Source organism: Macadamia integrifolia, chromosome 10 (assembly GCF_013358625.1).
Source record: "Macadamia integrifolia cultivar HAES 741 chromosome 10, SCU_Mint_v3, whole genome shotgun sequence".
Classification (NCBI taxonomy): Eukaryota; Viridiplantae; Streptophyta; class Magnoliopsida; order Proteales; family Proteaceae; genus Macadamia; species Macadamia integrifolia.
The window spans coordinates 9633883-9660816 of record NC_056566.1 but is presented as its reverse complement, the minus strand read 5'-3'; the positions used below and the strand labels follow the sequence as shown (position 1 = coordinate 9660816).

Genomic DNA, 26934 nt, shown 5'->3' with positions numbered 1-26934 from the left:
ATCATATATATTTTTTTCTCTATACCTATTTCCCAGTCTATACCTTATAAAAAGTTGATGAATATGTTGGTAGAATCATTGATGACACTGGTATAATTTGTCCAATTAGTGTCTAACCATATTTACCATAAAGTTTGTTGAGGGCCACCTTGATTATGTCTTCTTTTACCCCCTTGGCTTGTTTCTTATCTATTTTGCTAGCTGCTGAAGTTGTTTTTTGTTTTATGCACAGCTTCCGGGAAAGGAGGTCCACTTCCCCGGCTCCTATCAAAGTTGCTTAGGAAGTTAAGAGGAAGACCAGAAGAACCATCACAGTCACAATCACCGTCATCTTCCTTACTAACTCCTAAGTTCATACTCAAAGTCCTATTAGTGGCAGGGATTGCTGTTGGTTGGCATTTTTATTCTGAATGACTGCCAAAGCTAATCCAAGGTATCCCTCTTGTACAATATGTGCGTGAAATCCAAATTTAGCAATTTTTAAGAAGATATTTTTTTATATTGGGTGCTGCACCATTTCCCTGTACAATTTTTCCCGTTTGATTGATTTGTTGATGGAATAGCTGAAACTCTTCTAGTATGGTCATCAACACAGTTGCACATATTACGAAAACCATGCATATCACCTTACTACCTTACTAAACGCAAAGTGAATCTCTGTTTTTCTTGGGCTTCTTTGTACCTTCTGTTTATGGTTTGGTCCGTGGTGTGTGGGTTAAAGAGTGCTTGTAGAAATTGATTAGGTATATTCTACAACAAAGGTTCATCAGAAATTCACAGGCCAGGGAAAATTCTTAGGGTGCTATCTATGCGGAAAAAGGGGGGAGGGGGGAGGGGGGATTAAGAAGGCATAGATGTGACTTGTGGAGTTATTTTTCATTTGTGTAATTTTTGTTTTGGGAGAATTGATGATTCTTCAGAATAAAGGGTAATGCAGAGTATCGTAACCACAGAATGCAAGAAGAGAACCCATGCAAGACCCCAAAAAAGAAAAAAGAAAAATGCAAAGGCAAAGGATTCAGTCCTACATTAGCCATGGAGGGCGTACACCTTCTTAGGTACATGATTTCTTACTTCTACATGCATGCCTATCTAGTTCTTGTACTAGTTCAACAGCTAATACAGAGAAATTAAGCTGGAAATATTGTAAGAGGTGTGCCAAGGCGACTCGTCATAAGTTATCCAAGCTCAAAATCCAACCAGTCAGGTTCCAGTAGACCAAGTTATTTTGCCCTTCTTCTTCCCTTTTTTTTTCTTATTTTTTATTTTTATTAGGGAGGCCTTAGGGAGGCCTTACTTTTATAGGTAGGGAGGCCTTACTTGGGGAAGTAGTTAACAGCTAGGAGGCTCGAAATGGGCTTTTTGTGTACCATGGCTCACCAACTGTGTTAGATAGTTGTTATCTTGCCCTTATTAAGTATTTCTTAAGTTGCATAATTTGAAGCATATTGATCTGCGGAAGTGCAAATAGGAATCCATCAGTTTAAAAAATCAATCAAGAAGTCATATCCTTCATCCATAGTGATTGAATTGAAGCTCCCATCTGTTCCAAGTTTATGAAATGACGCTGCCACAAGGACCAATGATCTGATACTTCTGGGAACAGATTACACCCGACTGATCGGATCCTGAGTTGTCTTGAGCAATCCTGGCAAGTATCGACAAAGTTCGGGTAACAGGGGATTAACCAGGCTTCATCAACCAAGTTCCTGGATGGATTGCTACCTATAATTCGAATTGGGCTTTGGTGATCCTGTGTTGATTACATTGGCCGGACCCAATCTGCATCTATATGCTTCCCAGGAGCAAGGTTTGAAACCCTTTAATGTGTATTTCTTTTGAGAATACCCTCGTCTATGCGGAGGATATGAGTGACTAAGAAAAGGAAGAGAGAATTAAGATCAGGGAGAGAATGGAGTCTCAGAACTAACGGAGAGAACCAAAATTTGCAAAGACATTGATAGTTTTTAATAATGACATAATGATTAACTGTCCTGGTTTGGCTTGACATTAACCACTTGAAAAATGACTTAAATTTATTTTCAAATAGTGTTTTATTATTAAAGGAAAAAATGCGTGTGTATTCGGCTCATTTCCAATTCTCTATCCGTGTGCAACATGTGTCACATTCTGATCCAATGGCTGTGGATCAAATTTCTTTTTCAAACCCTTCTATTTGCCAAAAGTCATTCTGCCAACATCGACTCTCAACCTCAAAAAGAACCTGAACTAAGAATAAGGGATGGAGACCGGAGGAGAAAATCAGGAAATCTGGTGAAACTGAGGAAGAATATATTTTGATCCGGACTAATTTTATTAGTTCTGATGATTTTGCTTTGAATTTCTATCTTACAAATATTTTTCATGAGATGGAATTTGAGTACTACTAGATGTGATCCAAATCCATTCCATTCCATCTTTGGGCATAGATGGTTGATTGGATAATTTTTGGTTAAGTGGATCGTTCATGCTTGTTATTTAGCACACTTCATACCTTAATATTCAAGATAGGATTCTGACTAAATATTCTATTTCATGTTTCTCCCAACTGCATGACTGAACTTTAACCCCTCCCCTGCTCCCCATTTTTCTACTTATTTGCAGATTAAGTATGGTATGTGCACGCTCTGTCCACGTTGTAATTAGGAGGTCGCCAATCTTCTTTCCTCTAAAGAGATATTGTAGAAAATCCAACTCATGCTTATCTCATTCCGAAAATACCAATAAGTAGGTTGTATATAGCCGTTACATACCTTCTCCTTTCATTTCCACTTCCTTCTCCTCTGCGGTTACAACTAACCCTACTTACCTACGTGATTACACCCAAGTTACTCATTACTTCATGACAATAACTTATGCTGAGTTGTTCCTTCTGTAACATGGTTATCAGTTTCAGTTCTCAAGATACTTGTCCTTTACAGAATTTTTCAGTTTTTTCTTGATCTCTAAATCAGAAGAGCTAAATGTTTCACATTTTCTGGGATCTATTTATTGTAGATTGTTATTTATTCAAACCTTTTTTGGTTGCAGGGACATGGTTTCCGGAAATAGCTTATTGAGATGCTTGCAAGTCTAAATATATTCTTCCTCGGTTCATCAGATTTCCTGATTTTCTCCTCCCGTCTCCTTCCCTTTTTCTTCGTTCAGGTTCTTCATCTTGAGGTTGAGAGTTGATGTTGGTGGAATGGCTATTTTGGGGAAAAAGAGGTTTGAAATAGGGGTTTGTTCCACAGCCGTTGGATTAGAATGGAACACATGTCGCACACAAATAGGGAATTGGTAGAGAATTAGAGGATGAAGAATTGAAGCCGAGCCAAATCTGTCTGTGTATATCTCTCCCCACACTCCATGTAAAACTATGCCCCAGCTCATTCCTATCCCATTCCCATCCCATCCCATCCCAAGCTCCCCATTGGTGCATGCCACTAGCTTGTGAAAAGTGAGCAACATGTCCAACCGTCGCCCTATATTTTACACAAAACTTGATCAACATAAAACTGCGACTCCATACCAATGTATCTTTGGGTATCAAACTCCTATTAAATAGGGATGGAGAAATACAAATTATTTTTAAAAAATATATTATTTCCACAAAGGTGTCAAAATTATAGGGGATATAGAGGTCATTTCATGTAAAGAGGAAGAGAGAGAGTGTATACGAGTGAGTGAACTGCAACATGTAGCCAAGTTGGAAATACTTCTTAGGAAAAAGAACACTACCTGCTAGTGGTCCGTATGCCCAGACACATGGAGAAGTGAAATCAGACTGTGAAAAGACGCCCATGCCCCGGCTCCACTTCCCCATGTGTCTGGGCGTATGTTTCACTAGCGGGTACTGTTCTTCTTCCATACTTTCTTTTTTTAGGGAAGAAGTTAAAAAATCTCGCTAGCATAGAGAAGAGGCCATAAATCACCATCTGCCACAAGACTAATTGTAAAGAAGAGGCAAGAACATGTTTCACATTTATTCTCTTCTTCAGTTTTTTTCTTTGGTGTATTAGATGATTGTCTATGCACAATGATCTAATTGCAAGGGTTAATGTTGATTCTTAAAACCATCCACCCATAGCTGTGCGACATACATGAAAACTTATACATTGATTCATTTCTATACAATCCAATTCACACATTTTCTGAGCACAAAATAGCAAAAGACCACCACTTACAATGAGAGATGCCCCTTAGAGAACTCCAAAGAAAGGGTTTACTATTGCAGAGTTCAACTCAGCCCCAGCTGTGTTTAGCACTGCCATGGAAATTTTGTCTCCTGAAAGAAACAAGAACTCACCACCTTCAATTTTTTCAAATCCACAGAGTTCAAGAAACTCGATTCCCCCTTCTAAGCTACCAACTCTCTCCTGTTGAGGAAAAAAAAAAAAACCATGTTAATGAAAGAAAAAACAAGGGTGGGGGAGCCAAAAGTTATTTGTGCTGAATATTTAGGCAACTATATAAAAAAAAAATGTGCACCATCAATAAGAGTAAATGGAATAGATCGACAACCAATTAGGTTGATGTGTGCAGTGACCTGGAAATTTAAGGAAGCACAAAAAACAGACCCAATTGATTCTCAGAACATGTAAATAGTTGAACTCACCAATAAACTGGAGAAATTGAATCAGTAAGCCACAAAAAGAACTTACTTTACAATTATTAGCTTCTACTCCCTAAACTCAGCATTAAAAATGATCTATTGATGTAGTCCCTTACCTGAAATGATGGATTGTTGAGTCGAATCTTCCTGAACTTCTCCTCAGTCGGATTCTTTGCAACATTCCCTACATAAGTAAGAAGAGTCTGGAATGCCCTCTTCACTTTGGCTTCATCATCCTAATCCAGTATATATAACAAAAGAATGAGCTAACTGAATATAATAATTTCTTATATAAATTGTTGCAAAGACTCTTCACTGAAGAAGCTGGAGACGGAATCACATATATCAGCAAGGTTGACTAAAGTCATGTCGCAGCTCCCTATAGAATCATGGGCAAAGCCACAGCAGGAAGTTTTGAAAATATTCTCAAATAGAGTATATCTTATTAACTAAGATATGCCTATTAATCTAATACAGTGCAACTCACTCCCCTAGCTGAACCCCACCAGGGAAAAAGAATAAGGAAATTGCCAATCTGAAAAACATTCAAAATCCCATTGCCCAACTCTCATGGCCCCAACTCTGTGTGTATGTGTGCATATGCACATGCATTTTGATTTCCTATACTCATCCATATAGTGTGCTCCCTAATCCATATCCTGGCAGTTATATCCTATCTACAAATGGATATCTTCAGAGATGGTTTTACTCTCTTTTTATCTCTTTTATATAGATAAAATGGATTTTACTATTGGTTTTCCTTTCTAACAAGCTATTTCTGTATATTATGATACAACAAAAAATTTCAAATAGCTTACAGAGGTCAGAGACAAGTTTTGGTCAGCACATACCCAACTGAATTAGCCATAAGTTTACCCTAAACAAGTACACCTCAATGACAAGGGAGAGGAAGGTTAGGTATACTAAACATCGCAAATCAAACAAGAAAGATTGAAGAGAGAGAGAGAGAGAGACCCTACTGGTTTGCCATAAGGTCCATACCCGAAATCTTGCAAATTAATCCATTAAAAGAAAAAAAAGGTGGCATTGACCTTGTGATTTTGCTTGAGAGATCGTAAACATTCCCTCATGCGCTCAGCCTTTGTAGCAGGCCTAACAGGCAAAGAAATCTGAAATGTAAACAGAAGAGTAGATACAAATAATTTATCCATAAAAATTTCAACCCAGATGTTGCATGGTACACAAAGTTTTTTTTTTTTTTTTTTACACAGACAAGCCACCTTTTTTTCCTCCACAACAGGTGTAGGAGGCTTTATAGCTGCAGGCTCTTCAGGTGGCAAGCCAAGCTTCCGCCTACTTTCTGCCTGTAAAGACATAGATAAGAGATTTTGGAGTCTTGCAAAGCTGAATAATCAAATCTAGACCCAAACACAAGGTTATGAAAAATTGGAATCAGGGATCAAATCGGTCAGTACCGATCAGTACCGATTCTGTCCGATTCCAATTTTTGAAACGTTGCCTAAACACATGACCTCTGTCTAAGATCAAACAAATTAAAGAGACTCAAATATCATACAGAATCAGAGTCAGAGTCAGATCCTGATAATTATTAATAATGAGAAAAAAGAATCAAAAGTACATAATGGTCACCATTCTTTATTTTCTGGGTGATGTTTAAGTAGCAGAAGTAACAGACATGTAAATTCTTTTTGCACTACATTTTACACTACAGAAAATAGTAACTATAACACCTATATTATTACTTTCTCAATAAGAAACAAGCATGACAATTAAGAGAGGAGAAACATCTCCATATTTAAGAAAATATGAACCAATATGGGGATATGTAGGATGCTCAAATCCATGTAGGACCTTATCATCCTCTAGTTTTTGTCGGATTTTCTCCCTTGCTCTTTTTTCTTCCTCCTTTTCTGCTTTCCGCAAGAAAAATAAACTGCAATACAGCAAAGGAAAGTGCATAGCATTCAAAGAGCAGATAATGGGTAAGATTGAAATGAAAACATAGACAGTATAACTTTCAAGTTTAAAGACGAACCGTTTTCTTTCATTTTCTTCCTCAATTCTCTTTGCTTCAAGTAGTTCCTTACCAGCTCGAATCCTTTCCTATAACCATACTATCACTTGGTTACAGAGTAGGAACCTCAGCAGAATAATATAGAAAATTAAAGAAACAGATGCAAGATCACTTAACAGGCATGTTTTTAGTACATGCTCTAACAAAAGACAATCATCATTATCCACTACACTATAACATTCTGAGAATTCACCTTCCCATTGTAGGACTAGGTGCCAAAAAGAATCTAGAGGCCAAACTAAAATTTCAATTTTGAAGAAAGATTACTCAGAGGAAATTCAGGACTTCTTCGGATGGAATGAAGAGGAAGTGAAGCAATTTGTCAGGTATGGGAAGATCGACATTATGAAGGTGGCCCAGATCTTCATGCAATATCTACCAATGGAAGGAATTCATCAACAAAGATCACAGGATGCTTATCTACTTTGCATGATAGCTTGTTATGTTCTCCGCACTCCCGGATGTGGTGCATCGCCTGTTCTAATGGACGTGGTGCATCACCTGAAATTCGACCTTATCGCTGATTGGGAGAAGTACTACTTCTCGCAGGAAAGGACTACACAAGATATCGCATGGAGGTGCGCAAGGAGGCCACGAGAAGATTTTTTGATAAAGACCCCTGGCTACAATTATGTCAGGTTGATGGGATTGATTCACACATCCTTTTATTTGCCTATGTACATTAGCATTGGGCAGGCATATGCCATATGTCTACTGAATGGGAATTAAACCGTGGACAGAAAAAATGTTACAAATGGAAGTTCCCTCTGGGATGCTAATAGTAAGGCATATGCCATATGTCCACTGCTGGAAGTAAGGTGGCAGTAAAAAACATCACATTTGTCAGCCACATGGAGGCATGGAACTAAATCTCAGTCGAAACTGACCGAAATCTCTGAGTTCTCAGTTTCAAAACTTGGGTTTCAATCCGTCGAAGCCCAGGGCTGAAACGTAATGTCAAAACCTCAAAGCAAGATCCAAGTTGTCTACCGGAACCAGCCTTAAAACCAAGATTTAGAACCTTGCATGGAGGTACTAGCTCAGTTGTAATACTCAACTCAACTATGCCTTTTCCATTTTGCCAACTGAATGGGATAAGCTCAATGAATCCCGTTTAGCAATTCAACTCTATTAAAAGCCATATTTATCATTAAACCTAAGACATTCATATCTGTTCTCGCTGCTTCCAGTCTATCCGTTGTTCTTTTAGATCCTCTAATCTGCAAATTATCACTCCTTACAGGGTTTTACATGCCCTTACCACAGCTCTGAAAGAAGGAAATTTCACCATACTGACGCTAATAGTATATCTCATATTTCCCGATATGGGAAGTCTCATATGGTCCGATCTCCATATATTCTCTTTCCCTTTATATCACATGTAATATTCTGTAATATTCCTCTACCAAATCTTACCTAGTTGACTAGGGTTTCATCATGTAATCCTACAAAAATTCTCTATTGTGAGAGATTCATTTACTGAGAAATACAAGCATTTACATGGTATCAGAGCACCCTACGCTCCTCTGAGCCCTTTCTTTCTTCTTTCCTTTCTTGCGCTAGTCAAAATATCATCTCCATGGCCACCGAAGACAACACCATCGGCGCCCTTCCCACCACACAGGCCATAACGCCTGTCGTTGCTGCCTGCTGCTCCCTCTCTCTCTCAGTGTTCTCCTCGCGCCACCACTATCTCTCGATCAAACTTTCTCCCACAAATTTTCTTCTCTGGAAGAAACAATTGGTGCCATTCCTCAAAGGCCAAAGCCTCTTTGGCTTTGTCGATGGCACCACTCCCTACCCCAGCAACCCCATCGAGGCCACAACGTGGCATCAACAAGATGCACAGCTCGTTAGTCTCCTTGTTGCTTCTTTTTCCGAGGATGTTGTTCCTTTGATCTTGGATAAGGACACTAGTTGTGACATCTGGGTCACACTCTCTGCTGCGTTTGGCTCGGCATCTCCTACCAGACTCATGTCTCTTCATCTCAGTCTTCAGAATCTTCGCCAAAAACCAAAGGAAACTATGACACTATTACTCCAATGCGCCAAACTTCTTTCTGATGAATTGTCTGCCGCCAACAAACCTCTCAAGCAGGCCAATTTCAATATTCATGTGTTGCAGTCTCTTTGCGAAGATCTACAAGGTATAGTACCCTCCATTCTCGCTCGTGAATCTATACCCACCCACACCGAGCTGCATGCCCTGCTTCTCAGTCACGACAGTCTCCGCACCTTAAAATTATCTATCACTGAGGCCACAGACACCAACTCCTCTACTCCAACAGCTAACACCGCACAGCAGTCCTCCCCTTCCCCAAACAATTCTGGCACTCAGTCCACTGGCCGAGGATCTAATAGGGGTCATGGGGAGCGTGGCCGTGGACGCCAGTCTCAGTAGTTTTCTGGACGATTCTACTGTACCATCTGCCAACGGACCAACCACAACTCTAACACCTGCTACAATCGACCTCAGCAATACCCTCAACCCTCCCCTACTGCCCTTCCCTCTCATAAAAATTATCCTCCCACTGCCCATTATGCCCAACCTTTCCTGCTCCCAACCCCCACCTACGCCTCTCCCTCTCCCTACCCCTTGGTGGCCTTAACCTAGTAGGCTGGTACCCTGACACCGGCGCAACACACCATGTCACCTTAGACTTAAACTCTCTTTTTACCTATGATGGTTACTTAGGTAATGATATTCTACAGATTGGCAACAGTAAGGGTCTCCCGATCTCTAATGTTGGTTCCTCTCGTATTTTTTCTACTTCTCGTTCCCTCTCTCTAAATAATGTTCTTCATGTCCCCTCTATCACCAAACCCCTTCTCTCTGTTCATAAGTTTGCTAAAGACAATGGCGTGTTTTTTGAGTTTCACCCTCCTCAGTTTCTTGTGAAGGATCAAGACACCAAAACGATAATTCTTTCTGGTCCGAGTAAAGGGGGTCTTCATACCCTGAAGTCTACAACTCCTACTCCTCTTGCTAGTATTGCTAAAAGAACCACCCTGGACGGTTGGCACTCCCGTCTCGGTCATCCTCATGAGTGACTACTTCGTCACATTATTCATCACAATAAGCTTCCATGTCAATTGTCTTGCCTTCAGACTCTCTGCAACGCCTGTCAACTTGGCAAATCTTGTCGCCTGCATCTTCCTTTATCTAATTCTCGTAGCCTTTTTTCCATTAGATCTTGTGTTTAGTGATGTTTGGGGTCCTTCCCCTACGCCCTCCATCTCAGGGCATCGTTTCTTTGTAATTTTTGTGGACAATTTTACTAAATATATATGGTTTTATCCTTTAGTCCATAAATCTGAAGTCCTCTGTTTTTCACTATTTTTAAAGCACTTGTTGAACGGCATTTCTCTTGTCAAGTTAAACAGGTTCAAACCAATTGGGGAGTGAATTTTGCACCCTTCCCACCTTCTTTTCTAAGGTTGGGATCTCTCACCGCCTCTCCTGTCCACACACTCATGCCCAGCAAGGGTCAGTTGAACGCCGACACCGTCACATCACTGAGATGGGTCTTTCCCTGCTCGCCCATGGCTCGTTCCCATGCAATACTGGCATTTTGCATTCGAGATCACTGTCTATCTAATTAACCGGATGCTTTCTCAAGTATCTCATAATCTTCCCCCATTCCAACTCGTTTACAATAAGGCTCCAGATTACACCTTCCTTCGCACCTTTGGGTGCCTTTGTTACCCTTACCTTCGTCCTTATAACTGCCAGAAAATGGAGTTTCGCTCCACTCCCTGTGTATTTCTTGGATACAGTCCTTCTCATCATGGCTATAGGTGTCTTGATAGGGTCACCAATAAGTTCTGCATTGCATGCCATGTCTGGTTCGATGAGTTTTCCTTTCCCTTTAACTCTCCTTCAATCCTTGGTCCACCTCCCACCTCGGTTTCCCCTTCTCAATCTCCTTGGGTTGTCTTTCCTACATGGGTTCAGCCCTTACCATTGCCACCACAGCGCCCTAACCCCATCTCCCTTCCAGTGCCTCCCCCTTCTCCAACTACACTCACACCGCCTCCCTCACCTCCTACCCCACTTCCCACGCCTAACCCTACCACCAGCCCTTCCTCACAGCCGTCCCACTACACACCACCCTCCCCTCCACGCCGCTCACGCCCTCTCCTCGAGCTCTACACCTCCCCACCTCCAACCGTACCCACCGCTCCCTTACCTACATTACCTGAGCCCACCTCCCCACCTGTTGCTCCTTCCAAGGTGCATCCCATGACCTTGCGCCCTAGACCAGCGCCCTAGACCACCACCACCACCACCGCAAGCCCTTACTGCCAATCACACACCATTATCCTCCCCTGAGCCAACCTGCTTCACATAGGCAAACAAGATTCCTGAATGGCAGGCGGCCATGAGTGAGGAATTCAATGCCTTGGTTCGAAATGGCACTTGGTCATTGGTACCTCCCTCTCTGAATCAGAATTTAGTTGGATGCAAATGGGTGTACTGCGTCAAGAGGAAGGCCGATGGATCCCTTGAGCGTTATAAGGCTCGCTTGGTTGCTAAGGGTTTCCATCAACAACATGGTGTGGATTACATAGAAACTTTCACCCCTGTGGTTAAGGCTACCATTGTTCGCACCATTATTTCTTTGGCTGTTACCCGTGGGTGGACTATCCGTCAGCTTGATGTACCTAATGCTTTCCTCCACGACATTCTACATGAAGAAGTCTACATGACTTAGCCCCCTGGCTTCAGCGATCCATCTCATCCATCCCATGTGTGTTGCCTTCATAAGTCCTTATACGGTCTTAAACAGGCACCTCGAGCATGGTTCCATCGCTTGTCTACTTTTCTTCTTCAATATGGTTTTGTGGCCTCGCAGACTGACCCATCGCTATTCATCTACAGGAGAGGTGATTCCATGCTTTATGTCTTGGTTTATGTAGATGATATTTTGGTTATAGGGAATACATCTGCTCTAATCGCCCAACTGCTCTCTTCTCTGACTTTGGAGTTCTCTATCAAAGATCTAGGTCCCTTACATTTTTTCTTGGGAATTGAGGCGCTGCCCCACTCAAAGGGCCTCCTTACCCAGTCTCGATATATTGGTGATCTTCTGCAACGCGTTAATATGACTGATTGTAAAGGTGTTCTTACACCCATGGCTATCACTGCCAAACCATCCCTTTTAGGGGGTGTACCAATGGCTGATCCCACTCTTTATCGCTCAATTGTTGGCGCTCTCCAATATGTGACTCTAACTAGACCTGATGTCTCCTTTCCGGTCAACCGTGTTTGTCAGTTCATGCACGCTCCGACCGAGGATCATTGGGCCCTTGTGAAGCAGATTCTCAAATATCTGAAGCAAACACGGTCCCATGGTCTTCTTTTTGGCCGGTCCACAACACCATTCACACTCCAAGCCTTCTCTGACACTGACTGGGCTGGCAATGGTGATGATCAGAAATCCACTGGAGGTTATGCTATCTATCTTGGTTCTAATCTGATCTCCTGGTCTTCTCGAAAGCAACGAACCGTGGCTCGCTACTCCACTGAATCAGAGTATAAAGTTCTAGCCGATGTTGCTACGGAACTTATTTAGTCGGAGTCCCTACTTAAAGAACTTGGCATTCCAATTCATGGTTCACCGATTCTGTGGTGTGATAATATCGGTGCGACCTATCAGCCAATGCGGTCTTTCATGCCCAAACAAAGCATGTCGAGATCGAATTCCATTTTGTTCGTGACCGTGTTGCCAAAAAACAGTTGTCTGTGCAGTTCATCTCCACTAATGACCAGCTCGTTGATGCTTTGACCAAACCTCTTCCTACGGCTCGGTTCCAATTCATGCGTGACAAGTTGAAGATCTGCTCCGCCAACCGTCAATTTAAGGGGGTGTAATAGTATATCTCATATCTTCCTGATATGGGAAGTCTCATATGGTCCGATCTCCATATATTCTCTTTCCCTTTATATCACATGTAATATTCTGTAATATTCTTGTACCATATCTTACCTAGTTGACTAGGGTTTCATCATGTAATCCTATAAAAACTCTCTATTGTGAGAGATTCATTTCCTGAGAAATACAAGCATTTACAGACGTTAACTGGCAATAAGACAGGAGAGTCATCATGAATTTCAAAAATCACCTTCTCTCTTTCTCTTTCCATTATCTTTTCTTCCTCCTCTTTCTTTTTCCGAGCTTTCTCCCTGAAAAAGCATGCCAGAAATTAAGAACTATACATGAAGAAGATGAGATTTAAATGATACAAAAACGAAAAGAAATTGTGAAAATATTTCATGACTGCACCACTAAAATTATAAATGGTCGAAAAATCTAAAAATGGCTAATAAAAAATACTTTAAGAAGAAATTGAATCTAAAATGAAATTCTAAACTGTTGTTACCAATAATTGCAAACGCCTTCGGTTAACATGCACTATCAAAAGTTTAGTAAAAGATAAGTAAAGACTCTAAATGGAACCTTAATTCTTGTGTTTTGATCTTCATTTCCTCCGGAGTAAGAGATGGTTTTGGTTTTGAAGCCTCAACTTTAGTATTGGCATGTACCTGAGGAGAATTAGGCAGCAGATCAAACAGTTAATGGCTCCTAAGCCATGTTCAAAGCTAAGATTTGAGTTTTCAAATTATTCCCTAGAATAATACCCAAGAGTATACATTTGATATACAAAATATAGAAAATAAAAACAATTTGGTAATATATATTAACTGTTTAATTATAAATCTTAAGAAAATGATATACCTTTTTGGTAATTTGAATCTAACCTTGTTGGAAAGAGTTTTAGATGATCACTCAATGATGCCACTTGAACTTCCAAGGACCTCATAAGCTATCTGGGTGCTCACCCCAGCTAGTCAGGTTTTTTGAGCTTCTTCTTCTCTTTGTCTGTGTGACCTTGAGATGCATATATAGATATCTCTAGGATAGAGAAGACCAACCATAAAGTTCAACTCTAACTGAGATGCTTCAGATTCCTAATGTTCTCACACTTAATGCCCTTAGCCTTACCTTGACAGTTATCAAAACCTGAACTTGAGACGGGGGCTAAAAATACAAAACTGCCCTTTCCAACAAAACAAATAATAGCACTGGCATTGCAATAGAAGAAAAATACGTAAATAATATTTTTATCTATAAATAAATAGATAAATAAAAAATTCTTGCAAAACCATTTTTAAGATAAATATTTTCAAATTAGCAATTTGTAGGTACAAATACACTTCCATAATTGTCAAGTCAATGGGAAGGAAATATTGTCAAGACCTTATGTGCACTAACCATCAAGAGAATAGTCCTCATGTCTCTCATAGTCAAAGCAATTTGACTTACACCCCACCTATCCATCACTGTTTGTTGAACATTTTTTATATGCAAATTAGTCCAATTATTTACATTATTTAATTACCAGAACATGGCTAGTTTAGGTATTTTCTCTTGTTTTCAAAATTCAGGCCAAAAGTGGACCAAGTGGAGTACAAGTGTCAAATTCAGCCCAAGGTACCAAACTCTAGCCAGCCTGGCCAAGCCTAGAAGATTCCCTTTTGGAAAAATCTACAGAATAAATTCCAAGGATTTCCTATGTGGTGGGCAATTTCTACAAGGAAGATTTAGGCTGAGTGAGTCAACCTTCTATTTTAGTTTATAACCACATGTTGGGATGAATTTTTAGTAGTTTCATATTCATGATCTTCTATATTGGACAATATTCTAAAAGATCCAATCCTATTTTCTAATTTGGATTAAGAGAAATATTGTAAAGGGAATTGGAATTATCAAATTTTGGGTAGTTTCTATTACAGGTTTTGATTTTTATTTGCTTTCTATTTTTTTCTTCTCATTCTTTAGGTAGCTGAACTCTATAAATAGAGGAGCTCTCCTCTCTCTAAGAACACCAAGCTCCCTCTTCCCTCCCTTTCTTCTTTCACTTCATTAGTTTAGCTTTGAATAATTTATGTTTACAAGTTGTATTTTTTTTTTGTGGGATCCATGCTAGGAACCTCCAGTTGTTCTTTAATTCAGGGAAGTAATTTATTTCTTTTATTTTTAAATTTAATTTCCATTGCTATGTCTTTTATTTTTAATTCAAGTAGCATGATCCCCACCACTTCCATGACTAGCTAAACCCCTTCTTTTGGGATTTAGGTGAAGCATAGGTGGTTAATATGAATAAAAAATGGGCATGCTTTATTTTAATGGACATGAACCTAGTTAGACTTACTACGGTTGACCGCATTATTGTGTATGTCATCCAATAGGACCATATACATGATAGCCGCCATAGCCATAGTGACACTAATTAGGATTTATGAGGTTTAACTTAATATTGCATATTGAATGATGCTACTCATGGGGTATGTTAGCCATTGCCACATCTCCCATAGACCTAGATCATACTATGTGTAATATGTCCCCATGCCTATTGTTAATTCAACTTATTCCAATGGTGAATCCCAATCCTGAGTGAACCTTCCCCATTAATTTTATTCCATTATTATCCATTGGTTAGTTAAATTTAATTGCACTAATTTAATTTGATATTTTAATTGTTCGAATTATCTTGCACACTTAGTTAAATTAGTATAGTGAAGTCTCTTGATATTTACACTCTGCCAAATTTGGAAATGTGTTAATTAAGCACTCAGACTCCCTGAGTTGACCTGTAGCTACAGCTGACACTGTGTGTTTGCGGTTAGTATAATTAGTGTGGCTTACATTTGAGGCCAACACGGTCCAACAAGGCAAATGTGAGCACATAATCCATAATGATCAATGCGATCAAGACAAGGACTATAAAGTGTCTCATCTGGATGATCATCCACAAATCTAATCCATCAATCCAGTTAACAATAACAATTGTACCATTTAAACAATTTTATAAGACACAAAAATATACCACGTGCCACAATAGAAATAGAAAAGTCTAATAATAATGTGCAAAATAACATAAAAAATATGTGTTGGGCCACACAATTCCATCAATCTCCCACTTGCCCTAACACATAATCACATGTTCATCACATGCTTCTCAAATACACCAAAAGTGAATCTTTTGTCAAAGGATAGGCCAAATTTGACTTGGATGGTACTCTTTGAACAACCACTCTTTCTTCTTAATCACCACAATGAAACAATATTGACCCACTATATGCTTTGCATGAAAGTGACATTTTGATACTCTATTGATGGTTCTGCTAAAATCTCATCTCTTAGACGATTTTAAGTTTTTAAAAAAATGTGTGCAATTTGTGTACGGGTTATTCATCTAAAAGGATTGAAAATAGTATCATATTTGGTTGTCTGTAGAGGCTATATTTTCCAAAATACGACCATGGATTAGTTTTATAAATCTTGTTGGTAGCCAACGACCCCAACCATGCCGTTCTGATGAGAAAAATTGGTTGGATGGAATGATGGGAATAGTTTCTTTTCTCAGGTTTTCCGCATAGTTGCCAAGGAAGTTAGGAAGACGAACCAAGAAGAAATTAGATGATGGTGACATCATCATCACATAGGATTACAAATGGGATCCTAGATCACCAAAGGCTTAGGTGAGGATTCTGAAAAGAAATCCAGAACCATAGGGCAAGTAAATGGTCAAACTGGAGAGAAATCCAGCAATAGGACTAAGGTGACTCTGATCTGGTCCAAATTCCAATCAAGTGGCCTAGAAGATATATAGACTGAAGTCCCAAGCCTTGGAGTTAATAAATATGGGCATATTTGGAGAAAACAAAGGGTCATAAAACTAGGATAAAACTAGGAAGTTGCTGAAATTAAAAACTGAGATTTAGTGACTATAGAAATTTAACTAAAACCAAGATTAGCGTGTGAAAACCAAAATAGAAACTGAGAATGGTTTTAGCAACCAAGGAATACAGTTGGTAAGTAGGGTTAGAAATAGAACTGGCAGAAATATAGAAATCAAGCAACGTCATGGTGCTGTTGCAGGTCATCAAGGTTGGGCAGTCTACTGTTAACAACTACAGGAATCGAAGTGATGATTAGGTGACTATTCCAGTACTAAACATGGGTCTGAAATTGAGAAGAGATCCAACAGTAGAACAGAATAGTTAGTTGGAGATCAAAACAGAACTGAAAAGAAAACCTGGTATAAGCAAGGTATAGTGAAGGTCAAGGTCTAGATCTGAACTTGAATGAAGAAGAAAATAGAAAGTTGGAAATGTTAGGCCTCTCACCTAACTGCAGAGAAGGAATCCCACCAAGGTTTCCCTACTGCATCACACAGTAGAGCAGTTCTGAATTCCACAAAACTATGTTCTGTCTCTCACAGAACTCACAAGCTCAAGGCTAAATTGTTTCTCAAATCGCTGGGATGGGTACATTCCCCTCCCAGCATCAAGCTGCTTTCACGTTGAGTTTGGGACTTGTGTTGTTGCAACAGACAGAAGAGGTGCAATAAACTAAAAATTGTATAACTATCCAAAAAAAGACAGAGGAGAGAAATTATATGAAATATCTATAGAGAAACTGATCTGAAATTTATTACAAGGAAAGTTATCTCAAAAAAGAATCATACCATGGGCATCTCATCAATGTCAGGGTCATCATCATGTTCAACAACCCAATTTACAGCCTCTTCAAGGTTAGCATTGCCTGAGAAGAAAACAAGTTCAAATAAATTTGATATCTATCTAGTGTGATTGAATATATGAAAAGGTGGAGCGTTAGTATTTCTATCGATCGGTCAGGTCATATAGGCCCAAGTTGGACATTCAATTGCTTTGATTTGAATTGTTCAGAGGATACCTTTTATATATATATATATATATATATATATCAAAAAGATGATATGCCCTTAGGCACGGGCATACGGTGATGTGGCAAAACTGATTGCAAAGAGAGTAAATCAGCCATTATCTCTATTACTATAGATATAATATGGATATAAAAAAAATATAAAAGATTATTTTGTTCCTAATAGTCATTTCTTTATCAGTGGATAGGAGCGTACTCTTAATTGGGATCATGGTAATGTACTTCTTGATCAAAAGTTATACATTTCTTATCTAGAAATAATAAAGTAGTAAATGTTATAGATAAAGGCGAATCGATGATTATCAGAAATTTTTTTAATCAATTTACTTTATTTCTGGATCTGTTATGACAGAAGGCCAACTTAGACATATGTCTTTGTCGTATATGCTAATTCGAGTTGGTTATTTATATAGATGATTTTTATTTGAATTTTATTCTACTAAATTTATTCACTTATATTTGTTGAATCCATTGGGAAAGGGGCAGCAAAAGAGAGATTTTCATCATTTGTGGATCACTCAAATAAAAGCAGTAATTCGTGAAAAAAGGATACTCTATAGTTATAGCCGATTAATACATGATCTATAAAAATAAAAAATAAAAAAAAGCAGTTAACTTAATTCTTAACCATAAAATTCTTCTGTTTTACCAGATGAACTTTCAATGGGTTAGGTCCATAAGAACCATGAAGTATTAACCTTTCAATCCAAAATGATTCATAGACTAGGATTTTTAGGCCATTCTGGTAGTTCGATCACGGAATTCCTTTGTTTCTGTATTTCCAGAATGGAAGTGTGTGACTTGTTCCAAAAGTCATATCCATTATAGAGTCGTATGCAATGCGCAAAAAGTGCATGTACAGTTGTTCAATTCTATCTTCTTCTTTTATTCCCATCTTATTATTCTTTATTTCTTCCCTTCTTCCCATAATGTGAGATAGTAAAAACTTTTCATTATGTTATATCATCAGTTTAATGATACACCAACATGTTAGTTCTTTTTATGTGGCACAAACAGGAGAAAATGTCCTGGAAGCGGCTCCTCACTTTTTATCAAAAGCTTGCGATTTAGTTTTTGATGTAGATAGTAGGGGAAAACAATTCATAATAATCGATGCCAAAAAAAATCTGATTTAGTAGCATCCGCCGAAATAAGGCCCTCGTGACATTATAAGGGCGTACCCAGTGCACGAGGCTCACACATGTGCGAGGCCCTGGTGCCATTATATTAATAAAAAATAGCTCGGTGGTATGTCAACAAATCCTATTACAGGAATAGCTTCAGGTACAACTGTCAAAATTTTGCAAACCAATTTGGTCCCAAGGTAATGAATAACCAGTTACACCAAGCCAATGAGCCACAACTAACTTATAACTGTGCATGTATTGCAAGTAAACAATACAAACAGAAGCAGAAGGAGAAAGAGTAGGGCAACATACTATTCAGAAAAAATATGCACTAGCAGAAGCCAATTGAAGCAACTTTATTATCATTTTGAGGATAGTTTATGAGAGGAATTACATGTAGGATAAAATCAGACAACACTTTCTTCCCTTTCGGATGGCAAAAAGATGTAGGGTCTTGCAATACCTATTTGATCACAACTGTCTGCATGTAAAACTCAAAAACAATTGATGGTTTCAAAAAGAATCCCAATGCTTTAATGGCAGAATCAACCAATTAAGGCATATTGTCAGCTAGGAGAAACCAAGGTGAGATCTACCAAGTGTTGGGTCAATATCCTAGTGCATGAATGCATTGCATGCAGCCTCCTGTTATCTAGACTTCTAGTATCTCTTGAAGAACATAGCATTCAGATAAACTTAGGACTGCCAACCAAAAAGTCCACCGAGGAAAATCCAACTCAGGCATTGTATGATCTAGTTGACAGTTAATTAGATATTCATCAGAAATTACCAAAATTGAAGTGTATAGCTGCATAAGGATGCCTAGAATTCAGTCAAAAGATCCATCACCACTAAGACATAAATAATTAGAGAAATATGCTAACACATATTCAAAGGAACCTTAATTTAAACATATTTAATCATCTTTATTACAAAGTTCTTATTAAATGCCTCACCAGAATAATGAAGTCCACGTGTTGCTCGGGCCTTTGGGAACCCCATTTCTTCAAGTTTACCAAGCAGGTTCTTATCAACTTCAGGAACAACCATTTCTAATGTAACAAAAAAAGATTATTGTAATAAATGTATCATCAATTAAAAAGTAAACCAAACACCACTAAATCCTCCAACTAAACAAGCCAACAGCAAGAACAATACAAATAATAAAGATAACTCTCCTGGTAAAGTGATAACTATTCACAGGGGGCACCTGGAGGGCAAGGGGAGGGAGCTATGTCCGTATTGGGGGGGGGAAGAAATTGAAAAAAAAACTCTGATTTCCACTCCCTCACCCTCTCTTTGGCCCTTATTGATCCTTCGCTAATCTAAACATCATCATATGACAATTCTAACGTAGATGGCAGACAGCCCTGGATCTGGGTTTCGTGTTTAGACTTTAATGATTTCTTTTTCACTTTTTGGCAATTATTTATGATAGACATTTCACCATTAATTTTCTTATACAGCGTTTCAGGTTCATTTTAATATATTTAAGTCTACATATATTTAAGTCTACTGGAATTTCAATCTACTCTATGTGCCCAATCCATGAACCCTGCCATCCAATTAATTCCCTATTGAGAAGAACCCAATTAAAATTTGATACATAATCAAATAAATCCCAATAATTTAATATAACAAACAACAAAACAAAGAATTCATCTTCCAATTATCTTTATAATAAAAAATAAAAAAAATAAAAGAAGGGGGAGGGGGGAGGGGGGGTTCATTTCTCTTCAATCAAGTTCAAGTGTTCAGTAGCATTGCTTAATTCTCCTACCAAAAAAAAAAAAAGCATTGCTTCATTCCACTGAACCACATAAATACATAAGAAATCATCTTCCAAAAATGACTACATTTGAAAATGCAACAGGGAAGGGGTAAAATTCACTTTTCTTTGGTCAAGTTCAAGTTCATTGCTCTATATTACTGAACAACATAAAGGCATAAGTAACAGAAAGTACCACCTCCAGACTGACTACTTTCACCAGTTTCGAAACCTTCCTCTGGCTCAGCAGAAGCACAGGCCTTCGGAACCTCTAAAGAGATCGGTTTGGTTGTCTCCGAAGTCTTGTTAACGAACTTAGTATGCCCAGTTCTTTTCTTATGCAAGGAGCTCTCCTATCAAATCCAACAACCCAAGAACAACAATGAACACTCTAAATTCCACTGAAAAAAACAGAATTTGCAGGAAAAAGCACAAAGATCTTACAGTTTTTGATCGGAAAGGCTTGCCGCAAGTAGTACAGACGAGATTGAGGACAGCTTCCATTGATTCAGAGAAATTGGAGTGAGAAGTAAGCTCTCCATGTTCTTGGGCTTCTTCTACAGACTTGAGAAGGGCCCCACAGTCCCCGCATTTGAGAGAGAGACCCGCCATTGAGGAACGACCAGATATGGTTTCGATTCTTCAGAAAGAATAAAAAAGGAGGAGGAGCAAAACCCCCCTAATCCCCCTTCGACATTATTCTCTCTTTCCTTCTCTGTGAAGAAATAAAAAAGTGAATTTTGCTTTCTCTTTAGAGAAAGTGCGGTGGAGAAGAAGGTAAGCTGTATAAGAGACTTAAGACTTGTTGACTGACATGTATAAATTTTGGGTATCGTAAGTTATTGGTTTCTTTATTTTATTTTTTATTTTTTATTTTTTATTTTTTTTGGGAAGAGGCTGAGCATGCTAGCGGTTTACCCAACCATAAACTATACTAGCATGGGTTACCCAAGCATAAAGTATACTAGCATCTATAGGCCGTTAGATGAAAAAGAAAGGATTTCATCCGTCTGTAAACATTGTCTTACATAAGTTGCCCAACACTGTCGTTCCACAATCCTTCTACTTTTTCCCTTCCACTTTTTCCCTTCCACTTCGTCTCCTCCGAGTCCCATTCCTTCCACAAATTCATCGTTGCCTCTACCTCTCTCTCTTTCTCCTATCCTACCTCTACATATGCCCCATGTCTGCCCACATATCTATATTAGTGAAGAAGAGACAAATCTGAGAGTTGAGTTAGAACTCCAATCGAGTTAGAAAACAGTGAAAGGGAGAAAATCTGAAATCTTGAAAGGTTTTCTCTTTAAAGAATCTAAAACAAGAAAAATTGCAGTCTCAGATCAAGACTAGAAGTAGAACATCTTGAATCTCGAAGCTAAGGAACATCAAAAAAATCCCTAAAAACAAGAAATAATCCAGTTCGATCGTTTTATTCCACATAAAATCCCTAAAGTTGACCAGTGGTAGAGAAAAAGGAGAGATTAAATTCTCAAAATTCAAAACTACGATTGAGCACCATCACCGGTTAGTTGCAGGGGAGCGCGGAGATAGAAAGAGGGAAGAGATTTTTCGACACAGGGGATCGAGGTGAAGAGCCCTCTAGGAGGGGCTGACCAGTGGAGGAGAAAAGGAAGCAATTAAATTCTTAGAATTCAAAACTCCAGCCGGTTGAGCAATGTCACCGATTAGTTGCAAGAAGCGGAGAGCTAAAAAGAGGGAAGAGAAAGGGTGTAGCAGCGGTGGAATGAGGTTTGGATGTTTTCATTCGATCCAATGGTTTTATTTATACTGACAAAATCCTACAGCTAAAATCTTGCTAGCAGATTTGATTCTAGGGTTACTTGCTAGCATATCTATCCCTTACCCTTTTTTTAATTTATCTAAACTTTGTGGAGATGAAGATGTCCATATGGGATATGTGGAAAAATTAGGGAGGATGAAATAAAAATATTAGAGTTGGATTGTGAGTTGCATTGGTTCATGATAAGTTTAGAGAGTTCTTTGAGGTCGCATGGCTATGTCCAGGGGAGCGAGTTGCGTTAGTTCATGGTAAGTTTAGAGGGAGATCTTCGAATGTTGCAGTAAGTAGGAGTGCCTTGATTCGGATTGAGGGAATCAAAAGAATGAGGGCAAGCCTAAAATAACCATAGGAGAAGTGGTGAATAAACATATGGTCAGCTTAACTCTGTATCATGTATGATCTTGGATAGAACTAATTGAGGAGCAAGGATCTATGTGGTCAACCCCATTTAATTGGGATAAGATTATACTGGGCAGAGAAAGCTACAACATCTGAGGGCAGAGACCGAAATCCAGACCCAACTTGGCCATGGAATAGAATGGACCGCTGGTAAATTTAAAAAAAAAAAATCATCCATTTTCTAACTTGAGAATTCTGACCAATTGCATCTTTGTCATTCATTTTAATCTCAAATTTTTATTGTTCACTTCTGCTATTTAATTTCCTGACATTTGCTACTTGGGTTCAAAGTTATAATCGGTTTTGTTAAAATTTGATCTGATTGGAGTTGGAAAACCTTAAAACCTCGTTGTTGTTAAATAGGAAATGGAAGAGATAGAAGAGAAAAGCAGATAAAACTGATAGGTCCTCGACAGTGCGAAGTGTGCAAGGATACACAATCCAAGTACAAGTGCCCTTCCTGCCTTGCTCCTTAGTAAGCAAACCAATTCTTCTTTTCTCTCTCTCTCTTTTGGTAAGCAGTGATGCCCTGGTTTTTGACTCCTTTCTTTCTTATTGTTTTGGTGGGTGCAGTTGTTCTTTAGATTATTTCAAGAAGCACAAAGGTATACTCCATTCTATTCCCTTAACTACATGAATTTTTAGCTATACAGTAAGAGAGAGAAAGTAATTTGGTTTGTTTGGTTTCAGATATTTGCGAGCTTTGTGATTTACTTGTGAGGTTTGGCTCTAAGGGCATCAACATCTATAGCTATTACCTACAAAACCCTTTCTTTTTAAAATTTCAGCTTTCCATTTATGGTTTTTGGGGATCACAACATCATTATTTTTCAGGCTCCATTGTCACTCCATTTTTTATATTGTTAACATTTTTTGCCCACTAAAGTTTGATGCCCCATGGTCGAGGGATAAACCCATGGTAAGAGGATGGACTTTGTTGTTACATACAATCCTGTGTTGTCCAAGACCTTGATGTCTCGAATATCACTGGAAGTCATTAAACAACCTTGATAGAAAATAAATGCAGAAACGATTCATGAAAATCGATGAGCATGTACGATAAACACTACAAAAACATGTTTTAGGCATACCTGAATCCATGGCTAAAGAATAACAATTTCTCAAAGTCTTCTCGTATGCTCCTTGTATAACATGATCAATGTTGGTTTGGTCTACTCTCTTTCCCTTTAGCTTTATGTCATTAGTCTCACTTAATGGATTAGTGATAACTATATATAGAGGTGAGGGTAGGGACCAACCCTGTAAGGAAATTAGGGTTTCCTCCATATTAAGGAAACAATATCTTAGGTCCACACATAGTAATATATATTGCATATCATTAAGGTGTACTAATAAAATCCAATATCTCTATAGAGATCACTTACCATTATTGGATTCTTTCTGTTTACCCCATCTGTAGTCAACACCACTAAACCGATTTTTAGAAACAAACATTGGACTATGCTAGCCCATCTAATTAGAAATCTTACAATCTCCCACTTGGGCAGCATATGTCACAAGTTTTAGATTTTTAAAATTTTTTATTTAAAACGACTCTCCGATTTAGATAAACTGAATGTGGCCACAAACAAAACAGTGTTGAATGGAGTGCACCTTAAACCAAATGCCTTGGTCTGAATGAGAATTACAAACACCCAACTGTATTAATTATTACATCTAAAGCGACATGAGTTTAAACACGTCAAAGTGCTCATAACCTAACCGACTTGGTCTAAATAGTATGAAAGTGTGGTATAGAAATAACATGCAATAGTGATCATCATGCCTATTTCCTAATTAGTCCAGGCTCAGAAACCGAATGAGCTATGAGACAAATATCGAAGGTCTTATTGACTACAAGCGTCTCCCAAATGCTTAAACTTCAATCAAAGAAGCTCATTGGGACTGGGTCTGGATGTCCCAAAACACTACATTAGACCTCAATCAATCAAGGCTTTACTAGTGACTGAATGTGTGTGTATGGACTGGAACCTCAAATATCGAATGAGGTAAATACATCACATATAACCTCAATTTTTTGTGGGAGGCAAATAACTAAGTGTATACACATAAACAAATGACCATGATAAAATACATGTATATTCTCAAGAACAATAATTATGTATCATAAATACAAAAACAAAGTGAAACAAATTGAAAGCCATATACAACTGAATATATGAGCAAAGCTCCCACTAATAAAATACATCAAAATAACTAACAAGTCATTTATCAGTGATATGATCTTGAAAAACTTTTGGAATCAAGTCCTTAACTATTTGACAAATATTTACTTATCTGTAGTAATGTAGTTCTATAGAAATTTATGATTCATGAGCTTACTCCCACTGATCTTTAGATAAACATATTGATTCTTCCCTTTATCATAAAGGACCTTAACTTGAACATAATTAACAACCACTAGCTTAGGAGGTACATCAATCTAAGATTAAAATCCATTATCATAATAGTTAAAGAAATATTAAAAGATTAGTTCTATTCATAAAATAATTGAACCATTCAAGGTTTTAATAGAAAATAACTGGGAAGTCAAAGGTAACAAATATAACTATAGATATTTATCAAAATATACAATATATGCAAGAATATAAAGTATATTAATATCCCAACAATATAATTAAACATGACTAATTGGGTTGTTAATCAGATTTATCCCAGTATTATTTTCAATAGCTGTAGAAAAACACAACTAGGGAAAGATCCGACATCATTGGGGTCCAATCTGTGGTGGCAAGATCGCCTAACACGTAGTGAAATCTTTCACATATAAGGCGAGATGCTCGAAACATCACTCTAAAGATTCCATCACTTGCGATGGCAAGACCAGAATATTCAAAGTTGTGAAGCTCAAAACGTCACCCTCACACTATCAAACGAAACTAACCAAACGAAGACTCACCTGGCAAGAGCACATCATTCGCTATATGGTCTCCTTGACTGCAATCTATCCCGAATAGTTAATATCAATTTCACAATCTCAATAACTAGGCCACTAAGTGGAAGCACAATCACCGAAATTATGAAAATCTATAAACTTGGATTGCTACCAAATACACATGGGTTTATATTTGGGTACAAATAACAAGATGAACTATTTCAATATATAACTGAAATATTTTAGCTTAAGTCCACAAGAGTAACCCATTGTAAACCCTAATAATCAATATTACAATACTATAATTTAGTAGTTATCAAAGTGAATACATTTTTAGTATGACAGTTTTATACTTCTAGCCATTACCATAACTAACTAAATATGATAATTTTCAATAATGATAATATGTTAAATATGCAGTTTATAACATTTATTCATGATAGCAAAAACACATGAAATATGTTACATCATCCATAATACATTAGACATAAGAAATCGTATACAATTATAATCTTTAGGCTCAAATGACTTTAATATCTAATACAAATATTTGCTTATAAACTTTAAAGTCAATCAAAATAAAGCCCTATAATTTCTTTAAGTCAAAAAATTCATTAGTTAATAGGGCACATGAACCACATAACTTATAGGCCAAAACAACAATAAGTCCTAACAAATAAAAATAATGTAAGCTTAGATCCATGGTAAATATAAGCAGCTTCATAGACTTTATACTAATAAGCCACTAAAATTTTAATGGGTTTATTTAAATCATTCAAGTAATATATATCTATTTTATTTCAATGAATTTTCAATAAAATTGGATTTTTATCATAAGTACACATAGGACATATAAATTCAAAGAAATATTACTTAAACAGTGCACTTGTGATATTTTGACTAATAATGTGGTGTCAAAACTCATAATTAAGTGTCTCGTGACGAAATCAGATGTCACGGACGATAAATATAGCATCGAAATACCCTATGTGCACATAATAAGACATGTATAATGCATCTATCACCATCAATAGGATAATATTTTGTTCTCCCACTAACACAAGAGAGTGGGGATCAGATGACCTAATAAAAGTACTAGTTATAAAAGTTAACACCACTTCATATTAGAACTAGATCTAATTGGTGGCTTGAACAAACATGATCAAAATAGTCAACAGCATAAATAGATTTCAAAAATAATTTCAATAAACGAAAATCAAATGATTTCTGATTTTACTTGCATAAACTATTTATGGTCTATCCAATTATTAGACTTCAAAACTGAATTTCATTGAAACTATGATGGAAATAGTTAATAAACTACCAACATGTACAAGTAACTTAGGATGATCTTGCATTATAACATCTCAAATGTGAGTAAAGATATCAACATTAATATTAATCTTTAAGATGTCAACTCTACCCACAAAGAATTTTCACTAAAGCCCATTTAATTATAAAAGTTGTAAGATTACGTAATTAAAAGGGCCATGACGAATAGACCAAACTAGTAACCAA

The 26934-nt window shown here is 37.8% G+C and overlaps 2 protein-coding genes across 5 annotated transcripts in view; one reads left to right on the top strand and one right to left on the bottom strand.

Annotated features, from left to right (window-relative positions):
• The window catches only part of LOC122090567 (GPI transamidase component PIG-T), a 16324-nt gene extending 12810 nt beyond the window's left edge, over positions 1–3514 (top strand). Inside the window, exons 5-6 of one of the 2 annotated variants that reach the window (XM_042660207.1) lie at positions 233–433; positions 3031–3514. In XM_042660207.1, coding sequence (XP_042516141.1) covers positions 233–414 — 182 coding nt within the window. In that variant the 3' untranslated portion in view covers positions 415–433; positions 3031–3514. Of the gene's footprint in view, positions 1–232; positions 668–3030 lie in introns of those variants that run through there. The other variant, XM_042660206.1, reaches the window with a different exon arrangement.
• Positions 3515–3988: 474 nt separating this feature from the next.
• Positions 3989–21102, bottom strand: LOC122090568 (UBX domain-containing protein 1-like). Of its 3 annotated transcripts, none has more exons than XM_042660208.1 (12): positions 20765–21099; positions 20517–20673; positions 19509–19604; positions 17187–17263; positions 13112–13197; positions 12777–12837; positions 6612–6679; positions 6428–6509; positions 5836–5919; positions 5647–5724; positions 4711–4830; positions 3989–4358 (listed from the first exon to the last, which is right to left on the bottom strand). In XM_042660208.1, exons 1-12 carry the CDS (start codon positions 20930–20932, stop codon positions 4182–4184), a joined length of 1254 nt encoding a protein of 417 aa, XP_042516142.1. In that variant the 5' UTR covers positions 20933–21099; the 3' UTR covers positions 3989–4181. The 3 variants fall into 3 exon arrangements, with proteins under 3 accessions (XP_042516142.1, XP_042516143.1, XP_042516144.1); XM_042660209.1 differs by having other exon boundaries at positions 20520–20673; positions 20765–21098; XM_042660210.1 differs by lacking the exons at positions 5647–5724; positions 5836–5919 and having other exon boundaries at positions 20765–21102.
• Positions 21103–26934: the final 5832 nt, after the last annotated feature.